At 37.4% G+C, this 18841-nt stretch overlaps 1 protein-coding gene across 1 annotated transcript in view; it reads left to right on the forward strand.

Annotated features, from left to right (window-relative positions):
* LOC108571036 (putative polypeptide N-acetylgalactosaminyltransferase 9) overlaps window positions 1-18841 on the forward strand; it is a 103782-nt gene that overhangs the window by 79198 nt on the left and 5743 nt on the right. The window contains exons 9-10 of the mRNA XM_017933005.1: window positions 11674-11784; window positions 13053-13157. Coding sequence (XP_017788494.1) covers window positions 11674-11784; window positions 13053-13157 — 216 coding nt within the window. The remainder of the gene's footprint in view (window positions 1-11673; window positions 11785-13052; window positions 13158-18841) is intronic.

An 18841-nucleotide genomic window follows, 5' to 3' on the forward strand; every position in this document is an offset into this window, starting at 1 on the left:
AAAAAAACAAAAAAAAAAAGTATGTTTCATAATCCAGACAAATCCCTCGGCGAACGGTTCGAAAAAAGCTGCGTTTTAATCACGCTTCGCCGAAGGAACCTGTGTTCCCCCTTTTTCGCGTGGGTGTACGCGAATTAACGCGTGATTCTGTATTTTATAGGTGAAGGGTGTACGAAAACACGGCTGTATCTATACAGATAGGCAAAGTTCAATTGTCGGTGGCGGAGACAATGATTGATGTCGACGAGCTTGCGACACAGAAAACAATGCGTTCGATCGAGAAACAATGCAGCCCGCGGTCGGGGGCAATCTCAATCGGATCGTGGCCGAAGGCTCGCGCGACATCCGATCGGAAATCGATTCGTCTCGATCGGCTTGTTGAATTCTTGGCTTACAGCACGCGAAATCGGCAGTCGCGTCGGATAATGGGGCTGAATCGAACGTCGCTCCGGGGCGAAGACGTTTCAAACACGGAGCGAAAACTGAGAGGGGGGGGATGTATTGCTGCTTCGCCGTTTGATTTCGATTTTCCAATTAAAGCCCGACCTCTTTCGAGCTTTATAACTCGCGGCTGTTTATCTTGCGTGCCGCTTCACCGTGTTTATGTTAGAATTAAATCGTTAAAAAGAGGTACGTGCGCTGTGAGAATTTCCCTCTACACGTTCTCTCTGCTTTCTCCTTTATTCTTTCGTTTCGAGACAAATCGTTTCATTCGCAGGATTTTTCAATTATCGGATTCATCATGCCCATGTAAATTGTTTCATTGAATTTCACGGCGTACGCGGATTATTTAATCACGAGGAAAATCGTGATACGAGGAATACGTAGGAAATGTTCAATATCGGCGGTGTTAGTTGTGAATTTTTATTAATTTAAACAATTTTTGGTTCCATTTACGGACAGATCAATGCAGATATGGGAATGTATGAAAAAGTAGAATAATGAAATGTGATTAATAGTACGATTGGATTGAAGGTAAAGGAGAAAAATACGTAATAACGCTTGATTAAGTGATAGAGGTCGGTCTATGGTCAGGCATACGTAATGTAATACGAATTACATTATCGAAGTTGCTCGTTTGGCGTTAAAATCTTTCCTGCCAATTGCAATAGCTCGTTGTAAATGAAATAGCAGATGAACTATAGTAATAATTGCCAATAATTGCTAATTCGTTTAATTGAAATTTGCATTTCGCTCACAAAATGTCGCTTAATCTTGTTTCCTCGGTTAACGAGTGATCAACGTGCAACATTTATGGAAATCTAGTACATGCTACTGGAAAATAATTTAATTAACAAAATTTCTTGAGTGCTGTACCACTTTAACTCCTACAAACAAATAGATGAATGGAAACTTTATTCGAACAGCATTTGCTCAGAATTGAAAATCGTAAAATACATTTCTGTTTTTCACGACTAACAACTCCGTAAAATATACTTCGGTACAAGCAACTAGTAACAGAACTAACAATTCGAAGAACGAGCTGCACTACACGTTCCTCGTCCATAAACACGAAACGCAATTAACGGTAACAAGTGCGCACGTAAAACACAATTCTATCGAATAGAGAAACTTTTTCTCTCTGTCCCCCGGTAAAACAATATTTTTACAAAACATATCCCGTTCCTCGTTGTTTTTTCAGCAAATCTACAACGATTCTCCGAAAAAATACAAATAATCTCAAATTAAATCGCCGATAATTCTCGCAGGCTCCGTTTTCTTTCGACGTAACGATTTTTCAACGGCGAAAAAGGGACCGCTCGCAAAAGGCGCATAAATATCGACGTTGGAGGTTGGACGTCCGGCGTCGGAGACGGAAATCGCGGGAACCACGGGGCGCGCTATCCGCTTTGCCCGTTGCACGATTGACAGTGCATTAATTTCGTTTCCATGCAGAGTAGGAGCAGCAGGTAGAAGGGAGGAGCAGTGGATGGCGATCAATCACGTCTCGATTTATTTCCGTCGTGTTGCGACGCCGTCTCCCGGCCCTCTGTTTCGCTGCATTCGTAATTGCGAAATGATTGTCGGGCTTGTCGCCGATAATCTCGTAGCCCGCTTCTCCTACGGGTCATTACGTTCTCTCGATCCGTGCATGGCGTATTTGATCGATGCGCCACGCGCGCGTGTTCGCCTCTGTTATCGAATCGCAGCCCGACCTTCCTTCGATTCCGTGCATTTCGAGTTTGTGCGCTTGGATAAGTAATGGGGCGATTTAGACATACATTTTTTTTTTGCTTCTATTTTACTCGCTGCTGTGAGTCTTAACTGTTTCGCAAGATACAATTTTGGTAGATGAAGGAAGTTCGCTTCCTTTTTTTTTTTGGTAAAATTCGATCTTTGTTTAAGAAACAATTGAAATACACTCGCATGATAATAGAAATATTCTTTATTTTGGCAAAATTAAATCTTCAGTCTTTAGAACATTGATATACGCTCACGGGATAATTGAAACATCCTTCTTTTTTTTAATAAAATTCTATCTTTGTTTTTAAAAAATTGAAATACACTCACAGAATAATTGAAATACTCTTTATATTCTTCTTTTGGCAAAATTGAATCTTTAGTTGAAAAAATTGAAATACACTCACAGAATAATTGAAATATTCTTTTCTTTTGGCAAAATTGTATCTTCAGTTTGAAAAAAATTAAAGTATGCTCACAAGATAATTGAAATATTGTCCACTGTTTTCAATTACTTTTCTCCATATTTCGAGTAGCATACGAATTCCATTGGAGCAGAAACTTTGTGGTTTCGATGCAATAAACTCATCCACACATTTTTGGATGCCATAAAATGTATCGAAGTGTTATCATGAATCTGTAAACGACCTAAAAAGGGGGAATATATGTCCGTTTGAAGCCAGTTTATAGACTATAAAACCAAAGGCAGCGAACTTTTTCTTACCTAATAAAATGAAGAATTTTTCCTTCCTTTTTATTGCCTTGAAATTTTCGTTGAGTATGTGTTTAAAACGAAAGTTAATTTTAATTTATTAGAAGTGAACGGATAGTGTGTATAGTATATGTATTTGCTTCATGTATGAAAGAGTAATGAACATATACGACTGCGCGTATTTAAACTGTCAAATACTTCACTATTTCTAAACATAAAGTGTTGAGAAAATTTATTCAAAGTTAGAATCTTCGTAAATTTCAAAAAGCTCATACTCTAATACCTGAAGCTACTGTGCAACAATTATTATCCATTAATTTAATACTATTTCTCAATCGTAAATTGAAATTTCTTTTAATATTTATTCGTAAAAATTCAACTATACCCGTTTGAAATTACAGCAGAGGGGAATTCACTGTACAAATAAATCACCCTGAAATTGAAATTTGATTAGACTTTGCGGAAACAACAGAGACTAATTCGCATTCCGTTGTGTACACATTCCGAAGCTTGAACCTCGACATGATTCGTATCCGCGATTAATCTCACCGCGATTTGAGGCTCGGTATATCGCGTGTGCAAGATATTTTTCGCATTTTTACCTCCTTCCCTCACCCCCTCTCCATCTTTGCCCCGCAATTCATAACACTCTTAACGTTTAATTAATGTCACCATTTTTATGTGTTACTTTCACGAAGCGAGTGCGGCAGGAATAGATGTACAAAGTGCCGGTTGAAATCCATTAAAACGCGGTTGAAATCGTTAAAAACGGAAAATTATACGTGCTTGCAAGCACCTGTAAAGATAACAGTTTTATACGCCGCGCGGGCTACGTTAAGATTTTCCCAAGTTTTTTTTATCCTACTCACGTGTTTCCCTTTGATGTGAAATCCTCCGACGAGATCTTTACGGGCGTTGTCGTGTACAAATATTAGTCGACAGAAAAATCTGTGTGTATCCTTGAGAGAAACTCGGTGGACCCTTTCAAGAGCTTTAGTCCGTTCACTTTATGCGCATATGTATGTTCCGTAGATTTGCGATGAAGTCACGGTATCTAACGGCGGATTAAAGGCTTCCTACTTCCTACGTAAATCGCAGTGTCACGCAACTTGGATATTTCATGCTTTGTTCTGTCCCTTCGGAACCCGGTTTCTCCCTTAGGTTCGCCGATTTCGTCGTGAATTAACGCGGAGAGCGGCCGTTACATTTTCGGGGGCAATTTCCTTTCGGCAAGTAGGTTGATGTCGTTAAACGTTAAATTTAAAAAGAAAGAGGGGGGTGGGCGAACGTGGCGCGTTGCGACAATTATTCACTTTTCGGTGCAGATGAGCAGTTTGAAAATGAGAAATTGCAATTCGGCCGGGTTTCCCTTCTTCGTTGTAATTTTTCGCCTGAATTTCCGGTGATATTACAGTCACGCGCTTACCCTGTGAAACTTAAAAACTCATTTTGAAAGCAAACGCGGAAAATGAAACGGGTTCTGAGTAATGTTTCCCCCGAAAGTTCGAGCTTGTGCTCCGTTTGGGAAGTTTCTCTGGGTCGTGGCGTGGCCTCATTCTTTCGTACCAAAGTTCTGTGTCTTGAGCCTTGCAAGTGAGTCCGTAATTTTTAATATTGCATCGAAGGCTTTTTGCAATATAGCGGCATTCGTGATTATTCTGATGTCTGAGGTATTGTCGATTTTCAGTTATCTGTGTTTTGAAAATAATGTGATTAATATTCATACTAATTGTAATTAACTCTAGTACGATCTTCGGGTCTCCTTTGACCCATCGCGTTCTCGTTTTTTAATAACTTTTGCTGGAATTAAGAAAATGTAGTGAAATTGTTATTTACATAGTTGTTTAGGCTCCCTTAACATTATATCATATTTTTACACATAATTTTTCCCTGTCAAAAAGACCCAAAGACCTTAAGTGTATAGTTGGACAGAAGAACACACTAAAGTTAGTAAACCTTTAACAAATTTACTTTTTCTTAACACAGAAGTACTTTGCAACACAGGCAATTTTAATTATTTCTTCATTCACAACTTTATCTTTTCGATTTGATATATATTCTCGTGTATTTCTGTGTTTAAAAAGAAGGAAATTTGTTAAAGAGTTACTAATTACAATTAGTGTGAACTTTTGTGATATTTTCCAATTAAATTCTATTGAAGTATCGAATCAGGAAATACTTTAAATTATTTCCAATACCATTTTTTTCAATTATTTGTGTGAAAATTTGTAGGTAGTTTTGGAAGTAGTGTGTTTAAAATAAGGTATATTAGGTTATTAAAATAAGGTTTTAACAATTCCATTCTTCTTTAACACAGAAATATTTGAAAACATATATCAGAGTCGAAAAGATCAAATAAATGCAGAAATAATTAAAATTACCTACGCACGTTTCGAGTATTTTCCAAATTAAATTCAATGGAAATAGCAAATCAGGGAATATTTTCACTCAGTTTCGAAGTACAAAGGCTGTTATTTAGAAAGCAGGTGACATGGAAAAAGATCGATGCAGAGAAATCTGCACGGCAATTACTTCATTATATCGTCGCAACAATGGCACTGTTTCTTGATCGTGATCGATTATGACACTTCAAAAAGAACGATGCCTCGATCTTTCATAATTTACACGGGCTACCTTACGAGCAACGACAAGACGAAGGTACATCGGTTTCCTGGTGGCACCTTCCTTGAACATGATCGAGTAGAAATGAACTTTTTGATCGGATCTTCAAACTTTTCGTGCTTGTCAAAGATTACACTTTCGTCTGTTTCGTTTTCGACCAACTGTAGTCTCGCTTCATCGAAGAAACGATGCATCACGGAACACGTAACAACGAAGTGAAGTGCAATCAGGCTGTAATTTATAACAGTTTAAGGGAAGATCTTGAGAAATGTCGATATTTTGTCGTTGAGTAGAGAGCATGTGTTTTGTAAAGTAATAATTGCTTGGAGGTTGTTTGCAGCTTTTCATGTAAAATTCAAGGGAAAGTTGGTGAAAATAGAAATTTATCGAAAATAATGGAAATTCTTCGGGTATCCTAACATTTCGTTTGCGTGTTACGAAATGTTTGATATTTATCGAGGTGAACGATAGATTTTTTTACAAATTTAAATTCCGAAAGGAAAGAGAATTTTTTTTGGACTCGTGGCTGAAACTCAGAAAAATAGACTAAAGTGACAAGAATTTGAGACTATCGAGGTTTTTATATTTAATATGATAAATATTAAATTTATAATTTTTGATATTAATTTTGATAAAAATTTAATATGATGAATATTAAATTCTCGTCACCTTAATCTCCTTTACTGCGTATCTCGTTTAAGCTGCGAGTCCAAAAGAATTCTTTTTCGTTCGTCATATCGATATTTCAACATTTTAACGTGATTTTTTAATTTCGCTTTAATATTCCACCAAAACTCGTATTTCTCCCATGACACGATACGTGTTAAATAATTTCCGCCCAATTTCTCGCGCTGAACAAGGGCCACTTGTTTAATCATGTGGAGTCCATCAGTGACAGAATTGCAAATATGAAATATTCCACGACCCAAGCTTTAACATCACGTTTTATATTTTGTTACGCACAAAAAGAAATACCTCCAATGTCTAAAAATCACCGATGCAGCAGTAAAGTGCGACAATTTTCAACGAGGTTAAATCGAAATAAACCTTTAGTTAAAAAATAACTGCGCAATTCGATTCATTAATTATTCAATATTTACGTATTTTTTAATACCAGTTCTCCGTATCGAGAATATCAAAATACGAGCAATCTCACCATAGTATAGTTTAAAAAAATCATAATTGATCAAGTTTAGGCAATCAACACTCTCGATTGCTTCTTAAATTCTTGAAATTTTGAGAATATCAAAATGTGAACAATTCTCACCATAGTATAGTTGAAACAAACCGTAAGAAGTTTAGGCAATCAACACTCTCGATTGCTTCTTAAATTCTTGAAATTTTGAGAATATCAAAATTTGAACAATTCTCACCATAGTATAGTTGAAACAAACCGTAATTGAAATTCAGGCAATCAAAACACCCTCGATTGCTTCTTAAATTCATGAAATTTTGAGAATATCAAAATGTGAACAATTCTCACCATAGTATAGTTGAAACAAACCGTAATTGAAATTCAGGCAATCAACACCCTCGATTGCTTCTTAAATTCATGAAATTTTGAGAATATCAAAATGTGAACAATTCTCACCATAGTATAGTTGAAACAAACCATAATTGATAAAGTTTAGGTAATCACGACCGTCGATTGCTTTTTAAATTCTTGAAATTTTTGATTACATATTACAAAAATATTTCCAAAAAATAATCAAATAACTAATGAATTGCATTGCCCAACTATTTCACAAATAAAGTGTTGCCCTTCAATTTAACCAGAGTATCCCACAATGGCTCTCGGAATATCGACACATTCCATTGTCGCAGCTACTATACAGCTCCTAAAAAGAAAGGACACTTCCATCACAGGCAGATCACACCAACAGCTACAACATTCAAATTGCTCCTCAACTGAGACGGAAATAAAATTGCAATAAAACTGGATATACTAAAAAGCAGAAAAAAAAGAACCACTGATACTCACTCCCGCAGACACAGAGAAGTAGAAATTAAACGAAGCAGCGCGCGGTCTGGTATCCGTTATCGTGTTGCACACGTTGAAATCGGAAAAGAATCAAGTGTCTGCCGCGAGACCGTGCCATAGAAATCGTATCGATCAACGGGTTTCCACCCTCGCGAATATTGTCCTCTCTCTCTCTCTCTTTCTCTCTCTCCTGTTGGAACCGGAGTGGAATGCGTTTTGCCATATTTTTTCTTGGCGCGGCGCGCCGCGTCGTTCGCCTGGCGGCTGCAGAAACTCTTACGGCCGGGTAAATAGTGGAAAAAGGTGGCTGCTGAGGAAAAAGAAGGAACGCGTATAAAGGATGGCCGGACAATTTCGCGAAGGAGCATTTCACGCAGCGCGAGCTTCGGAATGCGGTTCACGCCGCATGCGAAATAACAATTTCGCCGGTCCTGGCCGCCGCGAAACTTATGTTCCTCCCGTCTACTAGCCTAGCTTCTCTTCCTTCTGACGTCTTCCGCCAGCTACCTTTTGTTTTTTGCTTAGGCTTGTTTTTATTCTTGTTTCTGGAAGATTGGTTAAATCGCGGCGGAACTGCTTCGTTTGGGTAAAAACGAAGGGAAGGGTGGATTTATGGTAGCGGCGTAACTCTTGCATGAGAAACAATTGCTGGATCCAGGCGGGTCGATGAGAGTGAAAAATCCGCGATCGTTGGGAAGTGTGCGTTTGATGGATGTCGAGGGAGAAGGTTGATTTAGATGTTGGATGTAACGGTGTGCGAGCAAGAAGGAATTGCTTGTGTTTGCCACGGTATTTCGAATAGTTTTTTGTTCGCTGAAGGTGTTTGAGTGTATGGTGCGGATTTGGTGCTGTTGGATAAAGCGGTTCGATAAAAATTTAACGCAGGTGAGAATGCTTCCTCGAGAATGAAGGCGCTGTTTTAATGAAAATAGTAATTTCTGAGAGTGTTTTGTTTGGATTTCGAAGTATAAAGATGGTTAAGTACTGGTTGAGTAAGTGATACAATGTGAAATCATTCGAAATATAGTTGAGAATTTAATAGAGAGAATTAAGTATGATTAAGTAAGAAGCTTGAGTCTCACAACACTCATGTAAATCACAGTTTGTCTCTCATAATTATTATTATCTTTTAATTGATTCTCAATACTTTTCAGAAAAATAGAAATTGAAAAGAAGCCCAAGTAAGACGCTAACATTTTATTTTCACTCGATTTCAGAAATTAGAAAAAGAAAAGGTGGGTTAATATTGTCACAAGATTATCAAAAAGAATACCGCTTCCCCCCAAAAATGTCCCAATAATGGTGCAAAACTTTGGAGCTGCACAAGTCAGACGAGCGTTTCTCTCTCGAAAAAATTAGCCCCGTGAAAAGAGATTCCTCCGAGTGACTCCGGTAAATCCCCGCGGCAAGAAGAAGACGCGGGAGTCTCTGGACCTTTCGGAATTTTATCGAAGCAGTCCCAAACGTCGGCGATAAATCAGTAGTTTTTATTCCAGCCAGCGACGCCGACGACGACGACGTCGACGAGGAGGATGAAAGGGATGAAGATGCTCACGTTGAAACTGCAGCGACCACAGAATTCTTGTATGCAGCGAAATCAGGACTGCTGACCGAGCTCCGTGACTGAATGCTCCCGTTGCATGAGAACCCATACACACGCGAGCTCTGCATCGGTGCACGTTCGGTTGCCTTCACACAGGCGTAAACGAAGACCATGGTCCATATGTTCTTGGGTTACGTGTGTGTGCGTGTATATACGTGAATGCGGTGGGTACACGTGTGTGTGTGCACACGGTCGGTGTATTTTCGCGAACAAAACAAGAGCTCGGCTCATTTTCGATTTGTTGCCCGTCTATCTGAAAAATAGAGGAGAGCAGCAGCATCGCAGGCCTGATCTTTTTGTTCGCTTGCCGTGCAACTGTTCTGTGGTCGATTCTAGTCTCGAGTAAAAATCATCGACGATTCGCCGTTACGTTTCATCACCGGTGGGATCTTGATTGAACGATTCGATCCAGGGAAATTCAAGCTTTGTAGTAGACGACTTTTTAAACATTGCTGTTGAATATTTGGTGCTTTTAAAGTGGCGGTAATTTGGCACTTTTTAAAATTTTTATTTATCGATATTTTTTTGGAATATGTATATGGTGTCTGGTAAATGGGAAAAATTGCACGTCGAATCAGAGAGGTTGAATTTTTCTAACTTCATCAACATTCAGTTTGCCTCATTCTCAAGTTTATAAATAGTTCTGTGAGGCTTTGCTGGTTTGAGGTTTTGAGTAATGCAAGCTCAAATTTATCAATATTTTTAGGAGACTTGAAGTAATACAGACTTAAATTTGTCAGTAGTTTTATGAGGCTTTGAGTAATACAAACTCAAATTTATCAATAGTATTATGAGGCTTTGCTGCTTTTAGGCTTTAAGTAATGCAAGCTCAAATTTATCAATATTTTTAGGAGGCTTTGAAGTAATACAAACTCAAATTTGTCACTATTTTTATGAGGCTTTGAGTAATACAAACTCAAATTTATCAATAGTATTATGAGGCTTTGCTGGTTTTGGGCTTTGAGTAATGCAAGCTCAAATTTATCAATATTTTTAGGAAGCTTTGATGGTTTGAGGCTTTGAGTAACACAAACTCAAATTTATCAATAGTTTTATGAGGCTTTAAACTAAGTTGAAGTAACACGAACAAAATATCAAATTTCTAAATGTTCAAAGTACCAAAAATTCATCAAACTAGCGTAGATTCAAACAGCCAACTAAAATACTCAAATTTTGACAATCGTGAAACCGTACAATCAAGATTCCGTCGTACTAACGCGTACTAAGGCATTGTATTAAATGTGTTTAACACGCGCCTGTGGAAAAAGAGCGATCGAGAGGCGGAAATTTTTTTCAGAGCCATTGGAAAACTTTACGAGCGCGGTCATTCAATTATTATAGTTTCCCCAACTCCCTCCCATTGACTTGTGCGTTTTTGTTTTTCCAGACGCGGCACCGCGAAATACTTGGTCACTGTAAATATCCGCGGCGGCACGTGAACACCGAGAACAATAGCGTGCTCTATCGGCGGGAAAATATTTTCGATAGGAAATCGACTGCCATGCGAGAAAAAAACATATTTTCACCGAGGATATAATTTCTGTTGTTCTCTATCACGCGAGGAGATCGCAAGGATTGATTTACTGTGCTGTCTCTCTAACGAGAAGAACGCTCCGATATTTACGATTGCTCTATCAACGGAGCTTTTGCCAGTTTTTGAAACTTATCGAATCATATGTTTCGCTGTGACGAGACGTGAACAATTGAAATTGAATTTTAACGAATGGAACGAGAGTTGTTCAACCTTTCAGAGTACAACTTCGAATTTCCACGTGATTATTGCTCGACGTGTTATTAGGGTGTGAAATAATTGGGGCAAATGAGAGATTTTCCATTCTCCTTGAATATTGAAATTCAAAAAAATATTGAATATTCATGTTTATCCAACTCTTTACGTTGTTAGAAAAATTTGAATTCTTAAAAAAAGCTTCTCTCAACCGACTGCTTCAACTATAATATTACAGTTGATGATAGAGCTACTATAAAGGGTTAAATATAGTAGTCGCGTTGGGTATCGCTTTTATCGTGAAACTGACCAAAATCCCAGTAAAACAATCTTATAACAATATTTTGACGTACAAGAATTTATTTTTACGTACGTGCTTACTATCTACACTTCCAACGTTAAATTACCGACAAACAATTTTTCACGACCCATTTTGTTTATACAACTCAGAAATTTTTCATGAATCTCAAAGTGAACACTCAAAAATATTAAAAATACCAGTTTATACAGAACAGTGACTTCAATTTCACTTAATAGACTCCATCGTAATTAACTTAACGTTGAAAACGTAGCGAGTACTCATAGTAGTAAGTAAAAATTAATTTTTCTACGCCAAAATGAACAAGAACATTTCTTTTCTCCCAATACGAATCACAAATAGATATACAATCTCAATTTTATGAAATTATATCTAAAAATTGACGGAAAGTTCTCCGCGACAATTAACGAGGCAGCACAATCCTATTGTTTTCTCGGTGTTCTCGAGTTCGCGTAAAAAGCGTTTACAGACTAACGTACCTCCTCTAACGATACTAATCCAAAAAATGATTGTACTAACTAATGAACAGGTTCGTAATCTCGGAGAGGGAGGTAACACCTGTCTGGATTCGCCGGCACGCAAGGCAGACTTGCACAAACCGGCTGGACTCTACCCCTGCCATCGACAGGGCGGAAATCAGGTACAAAATAGGCGCACGGAGGCTGAACCTACACCACGTGGCAGACATATTTTAAGCCCCGTCAGCCGTTTGTTTTGCTGTCAGCTCCGTTTTTCGCATTTCACGCGTGAAGCGAAAACTCGACTTTCCTTTTTTTAGCTTTTCGTTTGATAGTTCGTTCCTATTTTCTATTTTGACTCTTAGCATTGACGTGTAGTTTTTTTGACGCACGCTCTTTCGTTCACGCTTCAGGGGAACTGAAATTTTTAGCGAGTCTGTTTGCAAGTGATGTACGACTCGAAGCTTTCGAATGTTATCGGATTCGCTGAAAAGTTATTTGGTAGATTTTGTTTTTTTCCGATTTTCGGAGCGAAGGATATATACACACACACACGTGAAGAGAGGAATATTTTAAGTCGCAAAATATTCAGTGTTAATTCGTTACGGTTGCATAGAACTTTGAAACTCGGTTTTTGAAAAATCGTACGTGTTGTCTTTCACCGATTTTGACGAAACTTTGGTGTATAGTAGTTCTCAAAAGAAAATATTCGATACGTATTTTTTTATGTTGGCAAGCTTTCACGGTGAGAGGGTGAAAATCGTCCTGAAAGTTGAATGTAGTAAATAATTTAGTCTCTCGAAAATTATTAGAAATCGAGGAATAGTCTAATTTCACAAAGTTTCTATTTTTCAACGACAAATTTGAAAAATAAAAAGGAATGAATAATTTGTTTTGAGGGCGACTTTCACCTCTTTAATGTAAAATATTGCCAATAAAAAAAAATACCTGTTAAATATTTTTTTTAATGCTACTATATACCAAAGTTTCATCAATATCGATGATTATCACTGAAATATTCCCTCGTTAGTGTGTTTTATCAGTAAACTCACGATCTGTTTCACGAATTAATTTTTACAGTCCCCCTTTCACTTCAAATTTATCTATTTCCCCATTATCTCATCGAACATCGGCGACAAAACACCGAATCGAAAGTCGACTTCCCGCTTTCACCACAAAACTAACCCTCTAACACCTATTTAACACGTAACGCACCTCTGCATGCCTGTATGCACAATCTAGTTTCATTTGTATATCTAACTGTGTGGCTTCGTTTTTTTTTTCCTATCTCTTCAGGGTTACGAGAGACGAGATAGAAAACAGCATTTTACGTGAATCTTAGATCGAAGGATACACAAATATTTTCGTTGGTTTGTTTTGTTGGTTGTAAGAGAAAAACAAAAAAGAAGAATTGGTAGTAATTGTTTGCTATTCTGTTAATTCGCTGCAGATCAGGCACCTCGTTAGCAGCATATGTATAGACTCGCCAGGGAAACCTGAAGACCTGCACCAACCAGTTGGTTTATATCCCTGTCACCGCCAGGGAGGCAATCAGGTATTCGAGGGAATGGGGAATGTTAAACGAGCGCGAATTCGTGGCTTTGCAATAATCATGGGGGCACGTGGTCGTCTAACTACCTGTTCTACTTTTCGTTCGAAACGGATTTACGAATCTGGCGAACATTTTCCCATGTTTGTTAGATCGTCGACGGTGATGGGATATTTGAAAATGTACCTGCTCGAATCGTATTGGCGGACTGAAATCGGTTTGTGACTGCTTATGAGTTACTCGTACGCTAAGTTTCGTGGTAATTCCCTTTGAATTTTTGTCGAAACAGAGTTAAACGAGGTTAATGTTAAAATTTCATTGCAAGGAATTTTTTGAGGAAAGATAAATTATGATGCTCCAAAGAGTTTTATTTAAAAATAAATTATTTCGGTTGTAATAATGAGAAAATTTCGTGGAAATTGTTCGACAATTTTGTTTAACGTAGAAGTGTAAATTAATACTTTTGCAGAGTTCGTTTATTTTTTCATTATTTTTCTAAAGGAGTTCTCGAGGATTCAGAGTAACGTGTTCGAACGATGCATTTACTTCGTGGAAGAAAAGGTAGAGGTGATTTTATTTCTGTTATTTACTGTGGAGGATATAAGATAATATATCCTGCAATGTGTGTCTGTAAAAGGAATACAGTGTGGAATTACACGCTGCATTCATATTACAGGTAATAGCATTTCGTGATTTAAAGCTAAGTGATATTACACAGATTATCTCAGACATGTGTACCTCTACACGTGCGTAAGTAGTGGTAGTCAATGATATGGTATTTATGACGCTGCTATGTGATTACACGGCAAGAAGAAGTTATTGGAAGCTTCTTATGAGAATACAGGTGCAAAAAATAGCAGAACAGTTTGATGTAATCTGTAATAATCTTTTTTGCTCTGGTGCAAAATTCAAGCAATGAAAGCAAAGTGTACTAACAGTGAGTATGTAAAACAGAGTGGATTGGTTATTTGGTACAGACATAATTTAAAGGTATGAAATTTCAATAAACACTGATTGCAAAAGTAATAAAATGATAATTTAATAAATTTGAATAATGTTGAACAAAATTATAAAAAATACATATTAACACAGTCTTCCTTTGAAACATTTTTTATTTTGTCTAGACATAATTTAAACGTATGAAATTTCGATGAACACTAATTGCAAAAGTAGTAAAATAATAATTTAATAAATTTGAATAATATTGAACAAAATTACAAAAACTACATATTAATTTTATCTTTCTGTGAAACATTACACTGTTCCATTGTTCTTCCTCACGCATTCAAGAACGAGGATTTCCCTAGGATTCTTCCATTTCGCTTGAAATTCTTTCTCAAGATGCACACCTCGGAACCGAAACAAACACGTTACTCTGACAGAACTGGGACGTATTCCTTCAAAAAGAAAAGACTTCCCGTCTACTTTTCGGAGACAATCCATTCCTCGCCTAACCTTTGTCTCGCGTTATTCATCCTCGCGACAATATGTAAACCAGTCAGAAATCAGTTTCCAAAGCAGGACATGGAAATTACACACGAAAAATCTATATCCTAATTGCACAACAAAGTTTCCTCGTATTCACCGCACAGATATTTACGAATTTTCTTCGTTGGAATCTCGCAAACGACGAACGAGCGATCGTTTACGATAATCGCTCTGCCAGGCACAAGTATCGCTGGTGAAGGAAGAAAAAGGGACCATTAACCGACGACGCGTTTACCATTTAACTTGCACGCTAACTCGGTGCTAAGCTCGACCCATTTCGCTGCAATTAGTAACGTCGCTAATCTGGTGCAGGTGCTCATCAATCGTCGACTCTCTTTCTCTCTCACTCACTGTCTCTCGCTTGGTTCGCTGTTTCTGTATCTGTCTCGCTTTTACACGTGTGGCACGACGAGTCAAGCTTAGCTTTCTCTTGGCGCGGCTATCTACTCCTTGTCGTCATTTTTAGCTTCACGTACCACAGTGTCGAATTAATCTTCTGGCCGGTGGGAATCACCACACGTGCTGGAAATTATCACCCTGGGTGTAACTGCACGCTGAAGCTAGAATAATTGTTCGTTCACCTGGTTATGATGTGTCTCTCTCACCACCCTTTGATAAGAATATGCCAGTCTTGATGGATAGATCTGCTGCTCTGATCTCGTTTATCTTGCCTAGCGAATCACTCGTGTTATTAGCTGCTGAAATATAGCTGTACGTGGAGTGGAAGGTGGTTTTTTCTTTTCAATTTTAGATAAGAGAAAGGGTGGAGGGTGATGATGTGCTTTGTTGTGACTTTGGTTATGTGATACGTGAGTTAGGATTTGAAGGGTTTTGTGTAACAACGTTGTAAGTATCATTAAGTGAGTATGTAAGAGTGATCATAGCACTGCATCAGCAGAATGAATTTTTTTAAATTAAAAATTATTTTGTAGTAATAAGTGCTTCGAGTTCTCATTTCAACATGATAGTTAAGTATAGCAGGTTTCTTCGTTTTTTATTATCCCTGAGAGTTTTATTTTTCGATGCTTGAAAAATTGTGGTTTGGAACCATTCGCTGATTCTCTGTAATTGAAGACGTTTTATAATGATAGGATTTGAAAAAAATTGCAGTGGTTTTCACTGTATTATAATATTAGGTTTGCATTTGCTAATTAGTTAACCGGATAGAAGAGAGAAAGTACTTCAGTCAATGCAACGTAAATATGCAGCTGAATTCATGATAAATTTATACGATAGATTCGGTCAAAGGAAGATATTCATAGACTAAAATTCTCAAAATTCGTATCATTTTAGAAAGTACAAAAATAGTCTTTGGTTTTAAGCTGTATTTAATAATTTATACAGCAATACAGTAATACAGAAACTGATTTAATATTTCATAGAATACTTGACTGCCTATGAATATTTAGCAATCTCTCCGTAAAAGCACACATATTTTTAGACGAAACTGACTGTGCTCCAGAATCGCATAGACGAATACAAAGTAACACAAGTCATCAACAATTTTCACTCCATCATTCCATAATTTCTATACCTTTATTGTCCTCATAACTATCATTTTATGGGTTTGTAGTAGTCACTCAATTACTCATTCCAATTGAGTCTCCAATTTTCTCATTCCATTGTCATCAAAGGTGCTCTTCTTTTATACAGAAAAGTTGCAAACGAATACAAAACCCATCATCAACAATTTGCATTCAATCATTCCCACTCACTTACTCATTCCAATTGAGTTCTCAATTTCTTCACTCATTCCATTGTCATCAAAAGTGCTCTTCTTTTATACAGAAAAGTTGCAAACGAATACAAAACCCATCAGCAACAATTTGCATTCAATCATTCCCACTCACTTACTCATTCCAATTGAGTTCTCAATTTCTTCATTCCATTCTCGACAAAAAAACTCTCCTTTTCTATAGACAAAGCACAAACGAATATAAAACCCATCATCAACAATTTACATTCCATCATTCCCAGTCAATTACTCATTCCAATTGAGTTCTCAATTTCTTCATTCCATTCTCGTCAAAAAAGCTCTCCTTTTCTATGGACAGAGTACAAACGAATATAAAACCCATCATTAACAATTTTCACTCCATCATTCCATAATTTCTATACCTTTATTGTCCTCATAACTATCATTTTATGGGTTTGTAGTAGTCACTCAGTTACTCATTCCAATTGAGTCTCCAATTTTTTCATTCCATTGTCATCAAAGGTGCTCTTCTTTTATACAGAAAAGTCGCAAACGAATACAAAACCCATCATCAACAATTTGCATTCAATCATTCCCACTCACTTACTCATTCCAATTGAGTCCTCAATTTCTTCATCCCATTCTCTCCAAAAGAGCTCTCCTTTTATACAGAATAATCACAAACGAATACAAATCCCATCATCAACAATTTGCATTCGATCATTCCCACACATTCCAATTGAGTCCTCAATTTCTTCATCCCATTGTCATCAAAAGTGCTCTTCTTTCCCTCGGAAACAAAGAACACCAAGCAAACACGGTCACGGCTAGATATTTCGCCCAGTTAAAAGAAACAAATGGCCGTGGTAGGGAAAAAAAAGTAAGGCAGTGCTCGTTACCAGGCGAAACGACGGCTGTCACGTCGAACCTGTGGAAAGGTGGCCTCGTAACCGGCCACTCGTCTCGTCGTTAAAATCACGCAGACGACGACGACGACGACGACGACGACGACCGACGTCCACGTCAACGTGGAAGAAGAGTACAAGCTCGCGCGTGAATCCCGGGCGTCGTTTCGCACAAAAGCTCTACGTTTCCCCTCGGGTTCCAGCGCGGTTTAACAACCGTGACAACCGGTTACAACCAAAAACACAATCAGTCGCCGCTCGCTTGGCCTCGTAAAGCGCCGCTTTAATTTAGCTATTTGCCCTAGCAATTAAGCCGCGGTTTCACGGTAATTACGCCGTTGCCCTGAACTCGACCGACTCTCTGATGCAGTCGTGGCCAGCGAGCGTTTCCGTTCGCGTCCATTGATGATTTCGACGCGTTCGAGTGACGGGAGCCCAACGATACAGTTCTAAACGATGGAAATTTACTGGACCATTTCAAGATCCCCCTTTTTTTTTAATTGGATTGCCCTTTTGACGTGGTAGTTTGTACTCTTTTTTCTCTCTCTCTCTCTCTCTTGTTTGAATGATCGGATTAAATAGATAAAAGGATAGATTGATAGTTCGAATGTTGTATTTGATAAATGTCACACTATTTGAATATTTGCATACTTTCATTATTGTTAGAAATTCATTTTAAATTTTCACGTGAATTAATATATTTTATATTGTGAAATAAAATAAAGTAGATAGGGTTAAAATTTCCTTGTTTTAGTTTAGCGAGTAGAAAGTGAGCTGATTGGATTTTCGAAAATTGACAATCATGGGATGCGTGATTGATGATGATGCGATATTCCAGTTGGAGTAATTCGTAATTAAACAGACATACGAGAACGACGAATGGTTGAATTCTCTAAATAACCGTGCAGAATACAATGGAGACAAGGGGAGAACGCTCGGAATCATAAAATAATAGACGATTGAATTTAATAGTAAGAGGTACCGGATGGAGGAATTCTCGTTTTAATTAGCAAATTCACAATACCTCGGAAGAATAAAATTTTCAGTCACTTAATTCGACGTGCAGTTGTTTTACCTAATTAAATTAGCGCGGAATTTTCGCTAAATCCACTAAAAATTTTATAATATAATTTTATAGTAAAATTATGAATCTCTCACTAACTCCATTTAAAAATTTGAAAAAGTGTTAGTAGAAATGTAAGCACGAAAGGAAATTCCTAAACAAACTCATTTTCATAATAAATTCACAATTTTTAGTAAACTCACAAATTTCCTAAGGAAACTCGAATTATTTTTAACTGAGAAACCTAATTAACAACTTTTGACTGAACATAGACGATATAGTAAATGGTCACTTTTTCACTATTCAACAAAATCGTCAACTCCCTCGAGCGAAAATAATTTCATAATAAATCTCACTAGAAATTCCATTAGAAAATTAAAAAAAAATTAGTACACAATAAATATTTATTTTTGGTCCTAAAAATATGAGCACAAATAGAAATTCCCAAACAAACTCATTTTCATAATAAATTCCTAAGTTTCATAATAGCACTCACAAATCATTTTTACTAAAAAATAATTAAACAACGACTCGTGGC

The sequence above is a fragment of the Habropoda laboriosa genome, unplaced genomic scaffold, assembly GCF_001263275.1.
Source record: "Habropoda laboriosa isolate 0110345459 unplaced genomic scaffold, ASM126327v1 scaffold96, whole genome shotgun sequence".
Taxonomy (NCBI): Eukaryota; Metazoa; Arthropoda; class Insecta; order Hymenoptera; family Apidae; genus Habropoda; species Habropoda laboriosa.